The sequence below is a fragment of the Aedes albopictus genome, chromosome 2, assembly GCF_035046485.1.
Source record: "Aedes albopictus strain Foshan chromosome 2, AalbF5, whole genome shotgun sequence".
Classification (NCBI taxonomy): Eukaryota; Metazoa; Arthropoda; class Insecta; order Diptera; family Culicidae; genus Aedes; species Aedes albopictus.
In genome coordinates, this window is record NC_085137.1 from 333,371,033 (window position 1) to 333,388,785 (window position 17,753).

Here is a 17,753-nt window from a genome sequence, read left to right on the forward strand (position 1 = left end):
TTTTCTATACGAGCAGAAGAAGACACGGTGTTCTAATGAATAGAAATATGATACTTATGAAAGTTATTGCATTTGAATGTACTTACTAACATTTGAAATGTTTTCCGCCCGGGGAGTCGAGGCTTTGAGGCTTTTCCCGACATATCCTATGGGATGATGTAGTTGACAGATGATAGTTGTATATGTACGGCGACCATGCGAAGAGCCTTACTAAGAGCCACATGTTCACCGTCGTCATCATCGTCGTTGCCGACGAGTGGTTGCGGTGAATTTCATTACAAACTAGAGGAAAGGTGTTACCGATAACGACTCTTTGCTGGCAGCCGCCGACAAGTTGGCTGGTGCGCTATAAATATTTACTCAAAGTTGTAGAAACAGGACGCATGGAACGATAGAGCAACAACTCAACTCTTCGTCACCATACGAGAAGTGCTTCCCATCCGTATTACGAAAGTAGATGATTACTGGGAAGCGCCGTCGTCGTTGGTTCTTGTTTTCACACTTTGATGAGTTTATGTCTCAAATGTTCGCAACGGAAATAAACCGGGTAAGTAGAACAACCACGCGGCGAGAAAATCGATTCCTTTCGTGGTATGCTTTCGTTGCAGCGTAGCGGCGGTGGTTAGCTTAATGTGGTATGTAAGTGATACACAAGTTTGGCCACGTGGAAAATATGTGTAAATTAATCATATAACTTTAATGGGTGCATTTTGGTATGGTAGCTCTCGCAATCGAGTATGTTTAAGTTTTGTTTCAAGAGACGCATTATTCACCCAAGGGGGGGATCGTAGTGTGCGTTGCTAGCGACAGGTTGCATTTTTTTCCTGTCACAAATTTTCTCGCGATTTTTTTTTTCTTCTAATTCTGATTTCTGAATTCTGTAGTGTTGGGCTGTGATACGGTTATCGGTGTTAAACAATAATTACTTATTGAAGTTTGGAATAAAACCCCAAACAGTGTGGGTTTTTTCGGTAAAAGTGCCTACGAACTTGCTACGAACTCTGATGTGATTCGGGTGAACAATTTCGGTATCCTTCAGTAATTGTCGACGATAAAAAAGAAGGAGGAAAAGGAAGATCCAAGTACCGTTCAGAAGATGATGCGCTTCATGCAGGAAAAATGGAAAAAGTTTATAAGGAACGAAGAGCTCAAGGTGATCTTGCTGGAATGGCGCAAGCGGGTGAACATCCTAGGATCATCGTGACGCTAAGCATTGTTTTGATTTCTACGCACTTCTTCCCGGCGACCGGAAAGGGCAAGCGGTGTTTCTTCGATGAAATTGGTGAGAATGTTCCGTTTGAATTTACTTCTTTTTATTCAATTCACGGAAAGAGTGCTTCTTCAAATGCATTTGTATTTTCTGAACATTATGTTGACTTTTAGCATTGCTAATTAATGCATTGAAGAGTAGAGGACAAATATTTACTATGCCGATTTGCATTAAATTTATAAATGTTTTTAAGATGGGCTATTATTGCGGGCCATGGGACCATAACATTTTAGTTTATTTTCAGAGAGCGAGTAAAGGCGCTTAAGCCTAGGCACTAGGGCCAGGACACGGACCAAATACCCGTGTCCCATCCCAGGAAGGACCAATGACCAAGGGGTGACATTAACCTTCTTAGCATCGTCACCCCCACCGATTTTCACCGTATTTTACTATTTCATAAACTGAGCGGTTGGTACGAGATGTCCCCACTCTTTATTTGTATCGTTGAATTTAAAACGCTGCACAGTAAGCCTGGCCGCTTTAATGCTTGCAATGCATCTCCGATGTACTGCAATCATTAATAATGACAAGAAAAATAATGAAAGTAGTCGTTTCTATTATTTTCCAGGATTCTTTCAATGATTGGCTGTGTATGTGTAGACTAGACTAGACTAGACTAAGAGACGCATTATTCACCCAAGGGCCCAGTTTCTCACAAGAGGAGTACAGCTTATTTTGCGTAAGTTGGAATACAACACTTTGAGTCAAAGATATTGCGCCACGTCTGACAAGCTCCTGAAAATGGGGTTTTCAAAATTCACCCGGCTTCTGGTAAAATTCTTCTTTGTCCGTTAGCCTCGTGTACTCCTCGTCGAGCCATTCGTTACTAGATCACTGGTCCTACGTGCCTATCACCTCCGGCGCTGCCGTACTCATCGCTCCGTGGACCTTCCACAGAGTGTTGAGATGATCGCTCTCGTTGATCTCACTTATCCACTCATTCAGCTTCTGGTGATAGCCATCTACCGTACCGTCTGCAGAAAATCGCTGGAGCATCGATCGCCGGTACGTTGAGTCCAACATCGTTGCTTATTTCTTTATTTTATGAGCTTTCTTCATGAGCTCGTTGTAAAACTTAGGAATATTTGGGTAATGTGACAATATGTATAACTCGTGTTTTTGGGTTTGAATAACCATGACGTTTCAGGGTTTGTTTGGAATCCAATCACAAAATTATAATGATTTTACAACATGCAAAAACATTAACTTTTACGAAATTTTGGAGAAAATTTTCGAATTAACCCTCAATACCCAACCCCACCTTTAGACGGGGTATAGTTTGAGCATTTTTGTAATTTTGGTTTCGTGGACAATCAAATTTTTTATATTTTTGGCTGTTATTTAGGACCATTGTGTATATCTCAAAATGGTTTTTGGTGACTTTTGAAGCTTATTTACATTTTTGAAAAATCATTGAAAGATTGATGTTTTAGTCCCCTTTCAAAAGTCATTGTATATTTTGTATTGAATCGCTTCAATATACATATTTTAAATTTTTCCCAAATCATACTATCATAGTATAATAGCTTAAGGGAATCGAATACACTCTAAAATATTTTTTTCCTCAAATTACACGGAAAATAAAATTTCCTATGAAAAAAAATTGAAATAAATATATTTCAACCATAATCATTAATTTTCAAAATGTTTTCGTCTCAAAAAATCCGTCTCCTAAATAGGCTTCCAGGAAAAATATAAAAGTGTGGGGACGTTCAAAAATAAAATTTAGAAAAGTCGAAAACTGAAATTCACAAAATTGAGAATTAAAAAGAATCATCTTCCAAAACATATTTAAATCGATTTTAGATAACGAAAAATGATATTTAGATCAAAATCAAAAATTTGGGTATTAGAGGGTTAAAGAGATCCAGGAGCCGGGGCCCGTGGCGTAGTTGGTCACACGTTCGCTTCATATGCGGATGGTCATGGGTTTGATTCCCAGCCCCGGCACTTGCAATTTTTCGTCAGTTGCTTTTCCCCTGAGAGCAACTGACACTGACCCTCTTCTGAGCCCCATGGCTCAAACGGACCCGGATACCTGGACATCGGCGAACTGCTACTCATAATGGACCCCCAATCGGACTGGAGAGGAACAACGGCCATCCATCATCATCCTTGTGCTCATCATTCTACTAGGTATAAAGTAGAAAAAAGTGAAACCAGCAGAAAGGCAACCAGTTCGATAAAGTAGAATCTAGGCGCTGTACAAAAAGTAAGTGCAGCTGTCAATTGAAATTGCTCACGTAGTGCCACAGTGGACAATAGAGCTGTAAATTAGGTATAGTGATTAAGAATAAAAGAGATCCAGTAACATGTTAAGGAAACATCAGAAAACGACGCCGTATCCTAGATCTGACGTGCAATTTTGTTTAGTTTTTGGCTATATAGGTCACTGTTTGCGCATTTTTTGCGGTAAGCGCGAAATTTTTTTTTTATATTCTATCATGTCACAATGGAGCCGCATGGTTGTGGAGGAAGTGAAATTATTTAAAGTTTATATTTTAACTTAACATTATTGAAATTCACTTCAGAATTCCTACTAACATTTTACTGAAATTCTTGACCTAGTAAGATTCCTTAACTAAGTGACGTGGTCATGTGGGGAAGGGAGCGAAATAGGGGGGGGGGGGGTGATAGTGTGCTCTAACATTAATATTATTTTATTTATTAACAGAAAAAAAAACACAAGAAGGTGGGTGCTCCAATTAAAAAGCGTAAGCTGGAGAGGAGGAGAGTGATGTCTAAGAATGATTAAGCATTTATTTACTTAGACACTACATACATCCCGCATTGTTAAAGACCACCACATGCATCTAATTCTTTAAACCTTACAAAAAATATAAAGGCGAAAAACATTGAACAATAGCTACAAACTATTGCTCATTGGTTTTCTTAAAATGGTCGCTTTTTTTTATTCATCTATGTAAATCGTTAGAATTGCTCAAAAAGCTTGGAAGCAATCTCTTCACGAACTTCTATCGTAGTTTATCCATGAAATATATAAGGAATTCACTAAACGGCGTCAAACGCTACGTTAAATTCGAATGACAGTAATCAGTTCCGTACCTTTGAACTCCACCCTAATTAGGGCAGAATTAAAAGGTACGGAACTAATTACACTCTTTCGAAGAGGGTATTCTGCTTAGAGGGTTCGAAAAGTCGGTACATGGGCTACGTTAAATACTTTTTTGCAACTATGCACTATAATATCTATTTTTATACTTGCCTTTTTGGTATCGCAACGGCCTACTTTTCTTCACCATATCATAGAGTTGCATTATGATTCATAATGCAACTCATTTCGGTTGCATTATGAATCATAATGCGATTGTTTGATTGGAAACCAGAGTTTCCACGGTAAGAGCTTGAAATATTGTGACGATTATGACGGTTATGGCGCGGCTTGCTTGATTCAAATTTCGTAGGATGGTACACGTGGGCGCTCTTATTCAGCCATGGGGAAGCACGATGGTACCAAGGATGGTACTGTTTGAATAAATTAGATTCTACCGTTTTTTCGTCAATGCAAAAAATGTTGTATTGTGGATTTTTAGAAAATTTTACATTCTGCGGTAACCGCAGAGATCTACCGCAGCTGTCAAAGTCCTACCGCAGCCATGAAAATCATCCTATCATTTTGAAACCAAATCAAAGTGTGCCTGCAAGACGAAATGCTCTGAAAGCCAACAACAAACAATGATCATCGACGTCGTATCCAAGACATCGATTGGGTAAATCGATGATACCTCAGTGAAAATCAGTAGTCTGACAGCTGCGGTAGCTTTTCAGTCTATCGTAAAACGGAAAGTTTTCTTTAAATTAGCAATATCCAACTTGTTGCAAAACTCGATTTTTACAGCACTCGTCGTATTTATCCATCTCGGAAAGCCTCGTTGGATAAATGTATAACTCGTGCTGTAAAAATCATCATTTTGCAACTCGTTGCATAAATAACTATTCTGCGTAAACGTCGCGAACACCAAGGCAATCTTTGTTTATGTTAATCGCAATTTTATGAAACGAAAAATTTTACGCTCCTTAGTGAATCCCCTTATATTTTTTTTCTAAAACTTGAAGTTTTATTGTATGTTATTCATTCGTTTTCGAAGAACATATTCCTACTGAACGACGCACAGAGTGATATAGATTTTAGAAATATATGCTTGAGCTCTACTGTTTATCAATATGATTACCGATCTCTGATGATCGTTTATCAACAACTTCCTCCAATATTGCGAATATGTATTGCCAATTCTTTATATATAGGGTTATTTTGGTTACTTCGACAAGTGATAACAGAGATCAACGCACATTACAACCTAAACTCGGATGAGCATATATGAAATCGTTGAAACGAGTTTAATAACAAGCGGTTCAAATTTTACGCAGTACACTAAATGAGACTATCTGACCCCATTTCAACTAGATAATTCACCTCCGTGTACCCACCATAAAATATCGTGTGGTCTACGGAGGGTCCCTGAGAATAGACCACGTCTTGTCAGCCAACATTGTGTGTATCTGAATTGATCCATTGCAAGAAAACGTAGGTAAGGACTGTATCGGAAATTAACTATAAACATTCAAAATGTTCTATCTCGAAGCACGGTTGGTCCTTTTATTCCGGTTCTTCTATGAAATCTTCACAATATAGTTCAGTTTAGAACAGCTTGTAGAAATTTGGAAATTGTTTAATATTATTGAAAATATGGTTCTATGAATATACCACACAAAACAACAATCTGTACAAACTGCATTTTTTTTTATTTTTTTTTATTTTTATTATTATTATTATTATTATTATTTATTTACGACACTTTACCATAGTAGGCATTCGTGTCGGGTTTATTTTTTTATTTTTTTTTAAGTTTCAATCATTTGTAGCGAAAAAAAATGTACGGGCAAAAATCTGGAAAATAATGATTATTACTAGCAGTTATGTACACATAACATATCGCTCAATACCGACTTTTAAAATTCTTATTTTGGATAGATAAACCCCCTACATTTAGAAAATGGTCTATCCCAAAAAACACCTTCTTTTTGGTCGAACTTTGACGCTCTGTTTCAAATATCTTCAGAGGTTATAAAATTCCGTTCTCTGGTAAAACTACCTCTACAATAGTTTTAAATACATACCCAATCGAAAAAAATGCAAATTTTCAACTTAATGTATTTTTTATTTGCGTAATCATTCTTTGAAGACGCATAAAAAAAGAGTTCCTCGAAAAATGGCCTTTTTTCATTTTTAAGAATTGCCCTAACTGCGGAGGAATTTTTTCTCGATAAAAATAATTTTCCTATATCATGATCATTCTGGAAAAGAATGTATTCGCGCAAAAATAAGAGAAAAAATAGAAAATTTTCCCACAGTTTTCGCAATTTTAAATTTTTAGGAGGTGTCAAAAATTTCAAAAATATATGTGCAACCTTTGAGATAAAAGTCCAAGTGAAATGATTATTTTTTTGAAAATCAGAACTGTGATTCTTCATTTAAGAGATTTATATAGTATCTTCAAAAATAAAGTTATGTTTATTTCGAACAGATTTTTTTCAAGCATTTGGGTTCTTCAGGGTTATCTCGATTATTTCATAATCTGATTTTCCGCCCAAAAATTTGCCGAAATCCAAAATTTCATAACTTTTGGAGTCCGGGAACTATTTTTAAAATGCATTTAAAGTTTGTATGGGGAAATTTTTTTGTTCGGATTGAACTGTCATTTTATCGATTGAACTGTCATTCTATACACGAAAATTAAATCAGTTTTGTTAATTTAACCACCAAAACAAAGGTATTGAAATCCAATATACTCAGAGAAATGAGCTCTTTCGATTAGGCTATAGAAAAGAGCAATATTTTATTCACTAAACAACCCTATTGTGAACGTTTATAGTTAATTTCCGATACAGTCCTTAATCGATTTTTTTTTTCAATTATTTATGTAGTTTTAAAGATGTTGGACCACCCTAAGAGCAAAAAATACACAATTATAGGTAATTCCCGTGCCACTACATGATTTAAGAACCTTCACATCAAGAAGTTATTCAAAATCTACGTTCAAAATACACATCGTGTTAGCTTAAGGAGTGTATCGGAAAGTAGTTGAAAATGTTCACGATGCTCTATCTCGAAGCTGGGTTGGTCTTTTCATTTCGGTTCTTCTATGAAATCTTCACAATATACTTAAGTTTAGAACAGCATGGAAACATTTGGAAAATGTTTAGTATTATTGAAAATTTGGTTTAATGAATACACCCCACAAAATAAAAATCTGCACAAAATGCAATGTTGTTAAGTTTTTTCAACATTTCAAAAATCTGTAGCGAATAAAATTTGTACGATAAAAAATCTGGAAAATATTGATGCTTGTTAACAGTTATGTACACATAACATATCATTTAACACCGACTTTCAAAATTCATATTTTCGATAGAAAAATCTCCTATATCTACAAAATGGTCCACTCCAAAAAACGTCAATTTTTTGGTAAAACTTTGAAGTTCTGCTTCTAATATCTTGAAAGGTTATAAAATTTTATTTTTTGCTCTAACTTACTCGTACATACATTAAAAAACATACCCTATTTAAAAAAATGCGAATTTTTCATTTTATGTATTTTTTATTTGCGTAAACATGATTTGGAGGAGCATAGAAAAAAGGGGTTCCTAAAAAATGGCTATTTTTCATTTTTAAAAATTGCGCTTAAATTCAGTGGAGATTTTTCTTGCAAAAAATAATTTGCCTATATCATGAGGATTCTGGAGCTTATTATATTTGCACAAAAAAGTTGATAATTTTCGAACATTATCGAACTTTTTTCGCAATTTCAATTTTTTTAAGGGTGTGCAAAAATTTTAAAACATGCGTTCAGTAATCTAGGTAAAAATCCTAGTTAAAAGAACATTTTTAGAAAATGTTAAAAGCTATTTCTCTTTTCATGGATTTATACAGTATCTCTAAAAATAAAATTACTTAAAAGTTGTAGTAAACTATTTTTGAGGCTATTGTAAACATTTTCAACTACTTTACGATACACTCCTTACTATCGACAACTTTTTGCATGTTTCCCATAATCAGCAGATTTCAAAATTTTGAATAACCCTAATATGATGAAATCAAAATATATGGAAAGTTGCACATAAAAAATAGGTTTAGGGTACTAAAATCATCTCAACCTGTGATTTTCAGCCATTTCGGTTAACATTTGAGGTTTTGTCCGACCTTTGTATGGAGGCCCGCCACTGTGCAGCGGTTGGCCGCACACTCTCAGGACCGAGCGAAACTTTGTGGGCATAAGGTAAGGTTCATTTATTACGTCCATCGTTTTTGGGGATTTCTAGAAATTTCTTAGAAATTTGCATTGGAAGAGGGCCTATTTTTTTTTAAACCAATGCAACTCAAAATGAAAAACTACCGTCAAACGGGGTTACTTGCAACAGCGGTGTAACTTGCAACACGATGACATACATTGAATGTTTCACTATTTTATCATAATAATGAAAGCTAGTATGGTCCACCATTATGTGTACCAAACATCGTTTTAGTGAAAAAATCAGTTTTGTTTCTTTGTTTATTGTTCAGCTACACTGTTAAAATGGTTTGCTCATTTTATGCCATAAAAACAAGTATGAAAATCGTGCTTTACCTCTCTCTCATGGTAAATGCGACAAGTCTGATGACCTTGCTTGCAGTTAGGCTTACTATTAGGAAGCTTAGCTGAACGATTAAAGTTTGATAAACTTATCGACTAAGTAATGTAAAAAATCATAATCATATTCGACCACCACTATGGGGTAACTTGCAACAGTTGAAATTAATAAAAATTTCTATGATTTATTTTTATATCACGATATTTCGGTAAAAATAGTCGAAATAAATTATTTATTAATTACGTGACGTGTTCTTTTTTGAAATGTCAACTCAATTTAACCATTTTTTTGCACGTGACTTTCAAACATTGTTAATGATTTCCATATTTTGAAACTTCATTCATGTTTCATCTTGCTGAAAGTTTAATCCAGTTAATGAACGTTCTAAAAAAAACAATCACTAACATCTATTTTAAACCTAGATGGAGTAAATTATTTCAGTAGAATGCCCAAATTGACGGCTTTAAACTTTGTAATTAGTTGAATGGGTGTTTAAATCATGTTATTTTTGCTTAACACCACTTCATACTGAAAATTACTTAAAGGTGACTCACTTTACCTTTCCAAAAAATAACATTAAGCATTGTTGACCTTTTGTAACTAGTACTGAGCTCCATAATTTTTTTATATTTGAGGAACGTAAGGCCTGCTGTGAAACGATATACTCTCGCTTATAACTACCAATCTTCAAATGAAAAATCACATTACATTTGGTTAGTGTACATCTTTTCAAAGCATTTTTCATGCATTACATCAAAAACTTAAAATATGACCAAGAACTAAAACATTAGTGCAGTTAAATGTTAGATAACTTAGCTTCATGTCATGTGTTGCAAGTTACCCCACATATGGGGTAACTTGTAACAAGCATGTATTACGCACCTCCTGATTAGGTTGTAACATATTTTGCTAAATCAAGTACTGCACAGCATTCTACTCGTGGTAATTAGTGTACTCGATGCTTTACAGTTTTTTTTAAAATGCTTAAATTTTCAATGATGTTGCTTCAAAGTCGAAAAGTGTTGCAAGTTACCCCATTTGACGGTACAAAAAATATGGTAATTTCTTGAAGTTTTTTAGAAAAAAAAATATGTTTTTAAAAATGAAAAAAAAATAAATTCATACACTGAAAATAAAAAGATTTTCAAAATTAAAATCGATTTAACAAAAAAGCCAATGTTTTGAAATCGATGACTTTTTATCTGAGGAAATGTTTTTCATATTTGTTTAAGAAGCAACTTTGCATAATATTCCCCAGTACAATCCGGAATATCCCCGGAATGGTTCCGGATATTGTATGACCACTTGAGTATAATAAACTAGCACCAATTTATGATCGATTGAGGGTGACTTTAAACAAAAATCGGTTGAAAATTGACGAAATGCCAACATTTTGAAAATTAGTGTCGGGGGTAGGGTACGCGAAGGCATACATACAGGGGATAGACAAAATGATCGGGACAGGTAAAATTTTCACTTTCCAAACAATGTTCAACTAGCTGTAACTTTTCGAAAAGTGCATCAAATAATCTCAAATTTTTACTGTAAGTTCTTAAACTAGTTGTGTATCAGTGGTTCAAATTTGGAGAAGATCGGGCGAATGGCCGAAGTTATAAAGATTCTTGAAAAAGCTAAAATTATCCGATAGCCAACTTTGAGCTGTTATATCTCCGGATTCAAAGAAATGATTGCAATGAAATTTTGACCATTCATGACTTATATGATGAACTCTGGAAAACATTTGACTTAACTTGAAATTTTTATCAAGAGAAATAGTTATGGCGGTTTAATTTTTTGTACGATTTTTTAGTAAATTAGTCTATTTTTAATATGCATTCTATTGCTTTTTCAATTTCTGGCGGCATTGTTGTTACTTTCCTTTTGAACACATTTATATATAAGTCAATCAGAGGAAAATTAAATGAACTATTATTTGCATCTTGAATTTTGAAACGATGTTGATGTTTTGGGTAATTTAGTGTTTTATTAGAAAAATAATATAATCGTTATAATTTTCTTCCGTGTTAAGAATATTAAGTTAAGTCAATGGTTTTTCATAGCTCATTATATAAGTCGTAAATTGTCAAAATTTCATTGCATTCGGTTCATTGAATCCGGAGATACAACAGCTCAAAATTGGCTATCGGATAATTTTACCTTTTTCTAAAACCTTTATAATTTCGTGAAGAATTGTCCGATCTTCTCCAAATTGTGTCCTCTGATACACAACTAGTTGAAGAACTTACAGTAAAAATTTGAGAATATTTGTTGCACTTTTCGAAAAGTTACAGCTAGTTGAACATTTTTTGAGAAGTGAAAATTTTACCTGTCCCGATCATTTTGTCTATCCCCTGTAGATTAAAACATATGACAGCCTAACAAATAAAAACTTATGAATTTTCGTCGTTTGTCAACGCTTTTAAGTAATCTGCTCTTCATTTGTGTTTTGACCATTTTTTTATTGAATGGCTGTTTATTTCCAGTTGATCAATTATGACAGAATCTAAATTTGGCTTTGAATTTCTTACCGAAACGTGTTTTTAGAAATTGATATCAATTTGGTAAATTAGGACAGAAACTAAACTAACATTTGAAAAGGGCATAACATTGAAATAAGATTTTTTACTTGTCCCATTCCTCCTGAGCGTATTTCCCATTATTTTTATGATCTCTGACTAGTAACAGGAAATTCACTGTGTGTGGGTCGGAACAGTTTGAAACAACAGGAAAACACAAAATATAATACGAAAACTACGCATTTTAATATTTAGAAAGCTTTTATACTACTGGCATTAAGTTAGATCCCATCACAAATGTGTGTAGTTCTAGGTGTAGTCACTGTTTATTTTTTGTACTTTTATCATATTGCACCACCCAACAATCAACTGATAGGGGTGATCGTTAAAAAAAGCCAAATTTCAGCTATTAAGGCGAAACTGGAAGCATTTCCTCATTTTTTTGTTTTTGATTTTTTTATTAAATAACGAAGCAATATTTTCAAAATCGGTTTGCGTACACATGTGGAGTATGGATCAAGGTATCTTCTGATTTTTTTTGTGGTGGATTATGTTTTCCATTTTTGCAAAAACCATTTTTTTGTGAAATTTCGTTCAAAAATGGTTTCTGCAAAAATGGAAAACATTTTCAACCACAAAAAAATCAGTAGATACCTTGATCCATACTCTACATGTGTACGCAAACCGATTTTGAAAATATTGTTTCGTTATTTAATAAAAAAAAATCAAAAACCAAAAAGTGAGGAAATGCTTCCAGTGTTGCCTTAAGTGGTAGAACTAGTCACCGGTTCGTCTTACCCCCACCTCCACTGTCTTTTTATGTACTGCTCTTTAGAATTAGAAACAAGATTTTATCTTGAATTTTAACACGAGCCTTAACACACTTTACTATCTCTTTGAAGCGTTAGGTAATTTATGAACAATGTCTTATACATCGTTACTACAGACATATGCAGCGCAAAACGTATCTTAGCATGCTACGTTGCAGTACTTTTGTATGTATTGTAAAAGCTCCTATGCCTTGCAACATAATCCAAACGTTGTATCACTAGTCTGCCAAAGAGAGCAGCACAATATAAAAGCTGGAAGGCTTTTCTTCTAGAAGCCGTAATGTGTTATACAGACGAAGAATAAATAAATGCTCTTACTGAAAAACTACTCAATTTTATTGCTGCTAATTTCTTTTATTATTATTAAGCTGATATCAGCTAATATGTTAAAGCATTAACAACATAGCTTTAAAATTTCTGATTAAAATACAATCAGTTCCATGTTTTTGAATTTTTAGGCTTTTATTATTCTGCCTTTTGTTACGTTATCACTTCAGCTTCTTGTATTCACAATTATGAGCATTCAGTCTTTTGTTGGAAACCTTATTGAAAAATGTGATTTTTTCAAAAAAAAAAAAGCAAGACATGCATGGTTTTATTATTTCTTTTATTAATTTGCTGGACAATTAAGCAATCTGCTGAATTTATCATTGTGTCTAAGACTTGTGCCCTTTGAATTTACATAGATGGTTTCCAACTTAGCCCCAACTTAGTCAAAAGTCAACACCTTTCTTATCATATACATCACGATAGCTGCTACGGTGACTGTTAGCCAATCGAAGCTTCTGTTCCCATCGGACGCCAGGATGATCACATCCGGTTCGGGTTGGTAGGTTTCGTCAATCTTCCGAGTCTCCACGATTCGTTTGTACACCTTGGCTGACATTTTGGCATACCGTGTACGATTTTTGCTTTTGAAGTCCACGTAGTACAGGCCGAATTTATATCTGGAATAAGCATTAAAATCGGGATTTTTACATCGCTCCTGGGATTCCTTCATGAGTTCCTCCAGAGATTCTTCCAGGAATTGCTTCAGGGATTCCTCCTGGAATTGTTACAGGCATTTCTTCAGGAATTGGTTCAGAAATTCGTCCAGGAATTCCCCCAAAAAAATCGGCAGAAATTTTTCCAGGAATTCCTCCAGGGATTCCTCTAGGTTCTAGGAACTCCTACAAGAATTCCTTCAGGAATTCATCCAGGGATTCCTTCTAACATTCCTCCAGGAAGACTTTAAGGACTCCACCAGGAAATCCATTAGGGTTTCCTCCGGGAATTCCTCCAGGTATCCCTCTAGGAGTTTCTCAAGGAATTCCTCCTGTGATTCCTCAAGGAATTCCTTCTGAAATTCCTCCAGGAATTCCTCCGGTAGGGTGGGGCTAATTTTAAAAAATGTCTCCGGAATATGATTTCCCATGTGGAAAGTGATCCACTTGTCGAAATAAGTGAGCTGTACAAAAATGAGCGATTTCGGTTGACATTTAGGGGTGGCGCAAAGGGTTTAAGTAAAATTTTTACTAGAACAAACCTCCAAAAAAAAAAATCAAAATTAATTTTCAAACATAACATTTCTAGACTAAATCGGTGATTTTAGAACCCAAATGGGCCAAATTTGTGCTCAAAATTGCGATATCTCCAATGGTTTCCAAGAAATTTGAAAAAAATGTCATATTTTGGTATCTAACCCAAAAAATACCAAAATACGACATATTTTTTCTAATATCTCAGAAACCAGTAGAGATATCGCAATTTTGAGCACAAATTTGGTCCAATTGAGTTCTAAAATCACCGATTTAGTCTAGAAATGTTATGTTTGAAAATTAATTTTGAAATTTTTTTTGGAGGTTTGTTCTAGTAAAAATTTTACTTAAACCCTTTGCGCCACCCCTAAATGTCAACCGAAATCGCTCATTTTTGTACAGCTCACTTATTTCGACTAGTGGATCACTTTCCACATGGGAAATCATATCCCGGAGACATTTTTTAAAATTAGCCCCACCCTATTCCTCCGGGAATACCTCTAGGAATTCCTCCTGGAAGTTCCTAGAACCTAAAGAAATTCGCGGAGGAATTTTTGAAGAAATTTCTGAAGAAACTCCTAGAGTAATTCCTGGAAAAGATCATTTAAGAGTTTCTGGAGAAATACCTCCAGGAATTCCTCCTGGAGTTCCTGCAGGTATTTCTCCAGTAACTCTTAAATGATCTTTTCCAGGAATTTCTCTAGGAGTTTTTTCAGAAATTTCTTCAAAAATTTCTCCACGAATTCCTTTAGGTTCTAGGAACTCCTCCAGGGATTCCTTCAGGCCTTCCTCCAGGGATTCCTCTAGGAATCACTCCAAAGATTCCTCCAGGAATTGCTTCAGGTATTCTTCCAGGATTTTTTTTGTAATTGTTATTATTATGTATTTTTACTTATGCTAATTCTACACTCTTCCAGGAATTCCTCCAGGAAATCTTTAAGGACTGCGCTAAAAATTCCTTCAGGAAGTCCTGTGGGCATTCCTCCAGGGATCCCTCTAGGAATTCTTCAAGAAATTTTTTCAGGGATTCCTTCAGGTATTTCACCAGAGAAAACTAATTAAATTTTTCCAGGAATTCCACTAGGAGTTTCTCCAGGAACTTCTCCTGTTCCTTCAGGAATTTCTCCAAAAATTCTTACAAGAATTCCTCTGGAAATTGTTACAAGAATTCCCCCAGGAATTCCTTCAGGAATTCCTCCAGGAATTTCTCCAGTCATTCCCCCAGGGATTTCTCCAGGAATTCTCCCGGGAATCCCTTCAAGGATTCTTGCAGCAATTCCTCCAGGAATGTTTAAGCAACTCCTCCAGGAATCCCTTGAGGAATTCCTCCGGGAATTTCACTAGAGATTCCTCCATGAATTCCTCCATGAATTCCTCCATGAATTCCTCCAGGGATTCAGAAAGGAATTCTTCCAGGGATTCAAGAAGCAATTCCTCCAGGGATTCTTCCTGAAATTCCTCCAGTAACTCTTTTTTGTGATTTTTTAGTAATTCCTTCAGAAGTTTCCAGAAATTTGTCCAGAAAGTCTTCTAGGAATTTCTCCAGCAATTAATCCAGGAATTCCTCCAGGAAGTTCTCCAATAAACCCTTCCTAAATTCCTCCAGAAGTTCTGGGAAATTTTTGGGTAATTTCTTACATTTTTTTTTCAGGAATTCTTACTATGACGCGTCCTCCTAAGCAGATTCCTTCAGCAATTCGTCCAGGAATTTCGTAAGCAATTTTACTAATAATTTCTGTACAAATTCCTCCAGGAATTCTTCCAGAAATTTTGCTATAAATTCTTCCAGAAATTCGTAAGGGAATTTTTCCAGGAAGTTCACTAGGAACTCTTCCAGGAAATCTTCCAGATACTGATCGACGAATTTATGTAGGATTTTTTCCAGCAGTTCTTCCAGGATTTTTTCCAGAATACTCTAGCAATTAACAAATAAACTAAAGTTTCTTTTTTCTAAATAATATATTGTCTGTTTCTCAGCTTTTACAGCTATTAACTTCTTAGAAATTTTCCTACTGTCGACCTGTGCAATTAACTGCCATTCTTACACTGATTTCAATGATGATTTAAGCCAACTTACGTAAATCCAGATCGCCACTCAAAGTTATCCATCAAACTCCACGCAATGTACCCACGTACGTCACATCCTTCTTCCAAGGCATCCAAAACAGCATTCAGGTATCCGTTGTAGTAATCAACTCGCTGTGGATCCACAGTCCCAGCAACTGTCCCGATGCCATTTTCTGTTACCCACATCGGGGGATTATTGTACTGTTCCTTTACCCACACCAACAGATTCCGCAAGCCATTGGGAACGATCTGAAGGATTTTAACATAAGGTTAAAAAAGAAGTAAGTTATACCTGGAAGTGACAGTACACTCAACCACGGGACATAAGCTGTAGTCCAGCTTGGATCCACAGACAAGAACACCCCCGTATCATGTTCATTGGAGGGTACGAGGAAGTTGGCAGGATTATCAAGGCCATTCTTTGACGCTAGCCTTGAAGTGTACGTGTTCAAGCCGAAGTAGTCTGCAGTTCCTTTTATCCGTTGAATTTCATCCGTAGTAAATACTGGAAGTCTAGATTTGGAGAAACCTTGCTCCAGACTCAGATTTGCAACGCGATCCTTAAGAATTTGAGGGTAGTCCCCTTCGGTTGAGTATATTGGATGAGAAAACCACCCTAGCTAAAATATAGTCAATATAAATGAATTTAAAGTAAGATTCATTCCAAACTTACATGAAACTGCAGAGCCCAATCGGATGCCTCAAGATCGTCAGACGACTTCGTTTCAGGTTCGTACCACCGAGCATCCAAAGATATTCCAATCAAACCATTCTGCTGCTCCTGAAACTCGTTCCGATACAAATGGACTGCCTCAGCGTGTGCCTTTAGTAGATTATGGCCACAAATATAGTTCGCTATGCCTGGGATATTCACAGCTGGCGCAAGTCCATCTCTACCGTACGAGTTCTCGCATATGTGCCATGGTTCATTGAATGTTGTCCACATCTTAACTCTGTCTCCAAAATTCTCAAAAGCCACTCGTGCATACTCTTCAAAATACTGCACAATCTCAGCCGTCATCCATCCTCCCAGCTCGTGCAATCGCTGTGGCAAATCAAAGTGATACAATGTAACTACCGGCTCAATGCCACTTTCCAGCAACCCATCGATAAGGTTGTTGTAATACTCGATCCCCTTGGGGTTGACATTGTTGCTTATCCCGTCCGGCATAATGCGACTCCAGGCAATCGAGAAGCGATACACGTCCACGCCCAACTCTTTCACCATCTCTACATCTCTCTGCCACAGATGATAGCTATCGCACGCCACATCACCGGTTTCTCGATCCAAAATCATCTCCGGCCGATGATGGGTGAAGTGGTCCCAAATCGATTCTCCTTTGCCATCCTCGTTCCAACCACCCTCAATCTGGTATGCTGATGTGCCCACTCCGAACTTGAAGTTCGATGGAAAAGCACGATCATTCGCCGCTACTGAGCCATATATCACTCCAACGAGCAAACTAGAATGGAACTAGACGAATTATAAACTTGTTAACACTTCCATTCCTGTGCGTTATCTAGTACCTAGTGAGAAGCAGTAGCGTCATGGCGATACTGTACTGACGCTGCTGCTGACAGATGTACTACTGCCTCTCGTAATCTACAAGTGAGTAGTTCGCTGGAGAGCCGCATCATCAGTTGTATAATACCTGCTCGTCAATAAACAACAACCGCAAACGTTATCAGTGAAAGCTTAGCGGATTGTCTGTCACTTGGTTGCGATTGAATGCAAAATTTGTTTTGATAGGACAGATCGCAGATAGACGAAGAGGCAAAAAAATCGATTTCAATTATTTTCTTCACCTGATCAAATTTTTACCCGGGGGATGCATCCTGTGAAATATCGCGATACTTTAAGAAACCCTAGAAAAATAAGATTATTTCGGGCAACCGCGAAAAA

The 17,753-nt window shown here is 36.1% G+C and overlaps 1 protein-coding gene across 1 annotated transcript; it reads right to left on the bottom strand.

Annotated features, from left to right (window-relative positions):
- Positions 1–12,883: 12,883 nt before the first annotated feature.
- On the bottom strand, positions 12,884–17,489 carry LOC109431700 (myrosinase 1). Its single transcript, XM_029874759.2, has 5 exons — positions 17,378–17,489; positions 16,524–17,313; positions 16,159–16,470; positions 15,861–16,099; positions 12,884–13,213 (listed from the first exon to the last, which is right to left on the bottom strand). The coding sequence occupies exons 1-5, from the start codon at positions 17,398–17,400 to the stop codon at positions 12,976–12,978; spliced, it is 1,602 nt and encodes a 533-aa protein (XP_029730619.2). The 5' UTR covers positions 17,401–17,489; the 3' UTR covers positions 12,884–12,975.
- Between the last annotated feature and the right edge of the window lie 264 nt (positions 17,490–17,753).

Excerpts from the sequence above, each read along its gene's own strand:
- LOC109431700 (XM_029874759.2), bottom strand. The coding sequence starts at position 17,400 with ATGACGCTACTGCTTCTCACTAG. Across the intron at positions 16,471-16,523 it reads ATTGGGCTCTGCAGTTTCAT|CTAGGGTGGTTTTCTCATCC; the intron begins GTAAGTTTGGAA and ends ACTATATTTTAG. Across the intron at positions 13,214-15,860 it reads GAGTGGCGATCTGGATTTAC|ATATAAATTCGGCCTGTACT; the intron begins GTAAGTTGGCTT and ends TGCTTATTCCAG.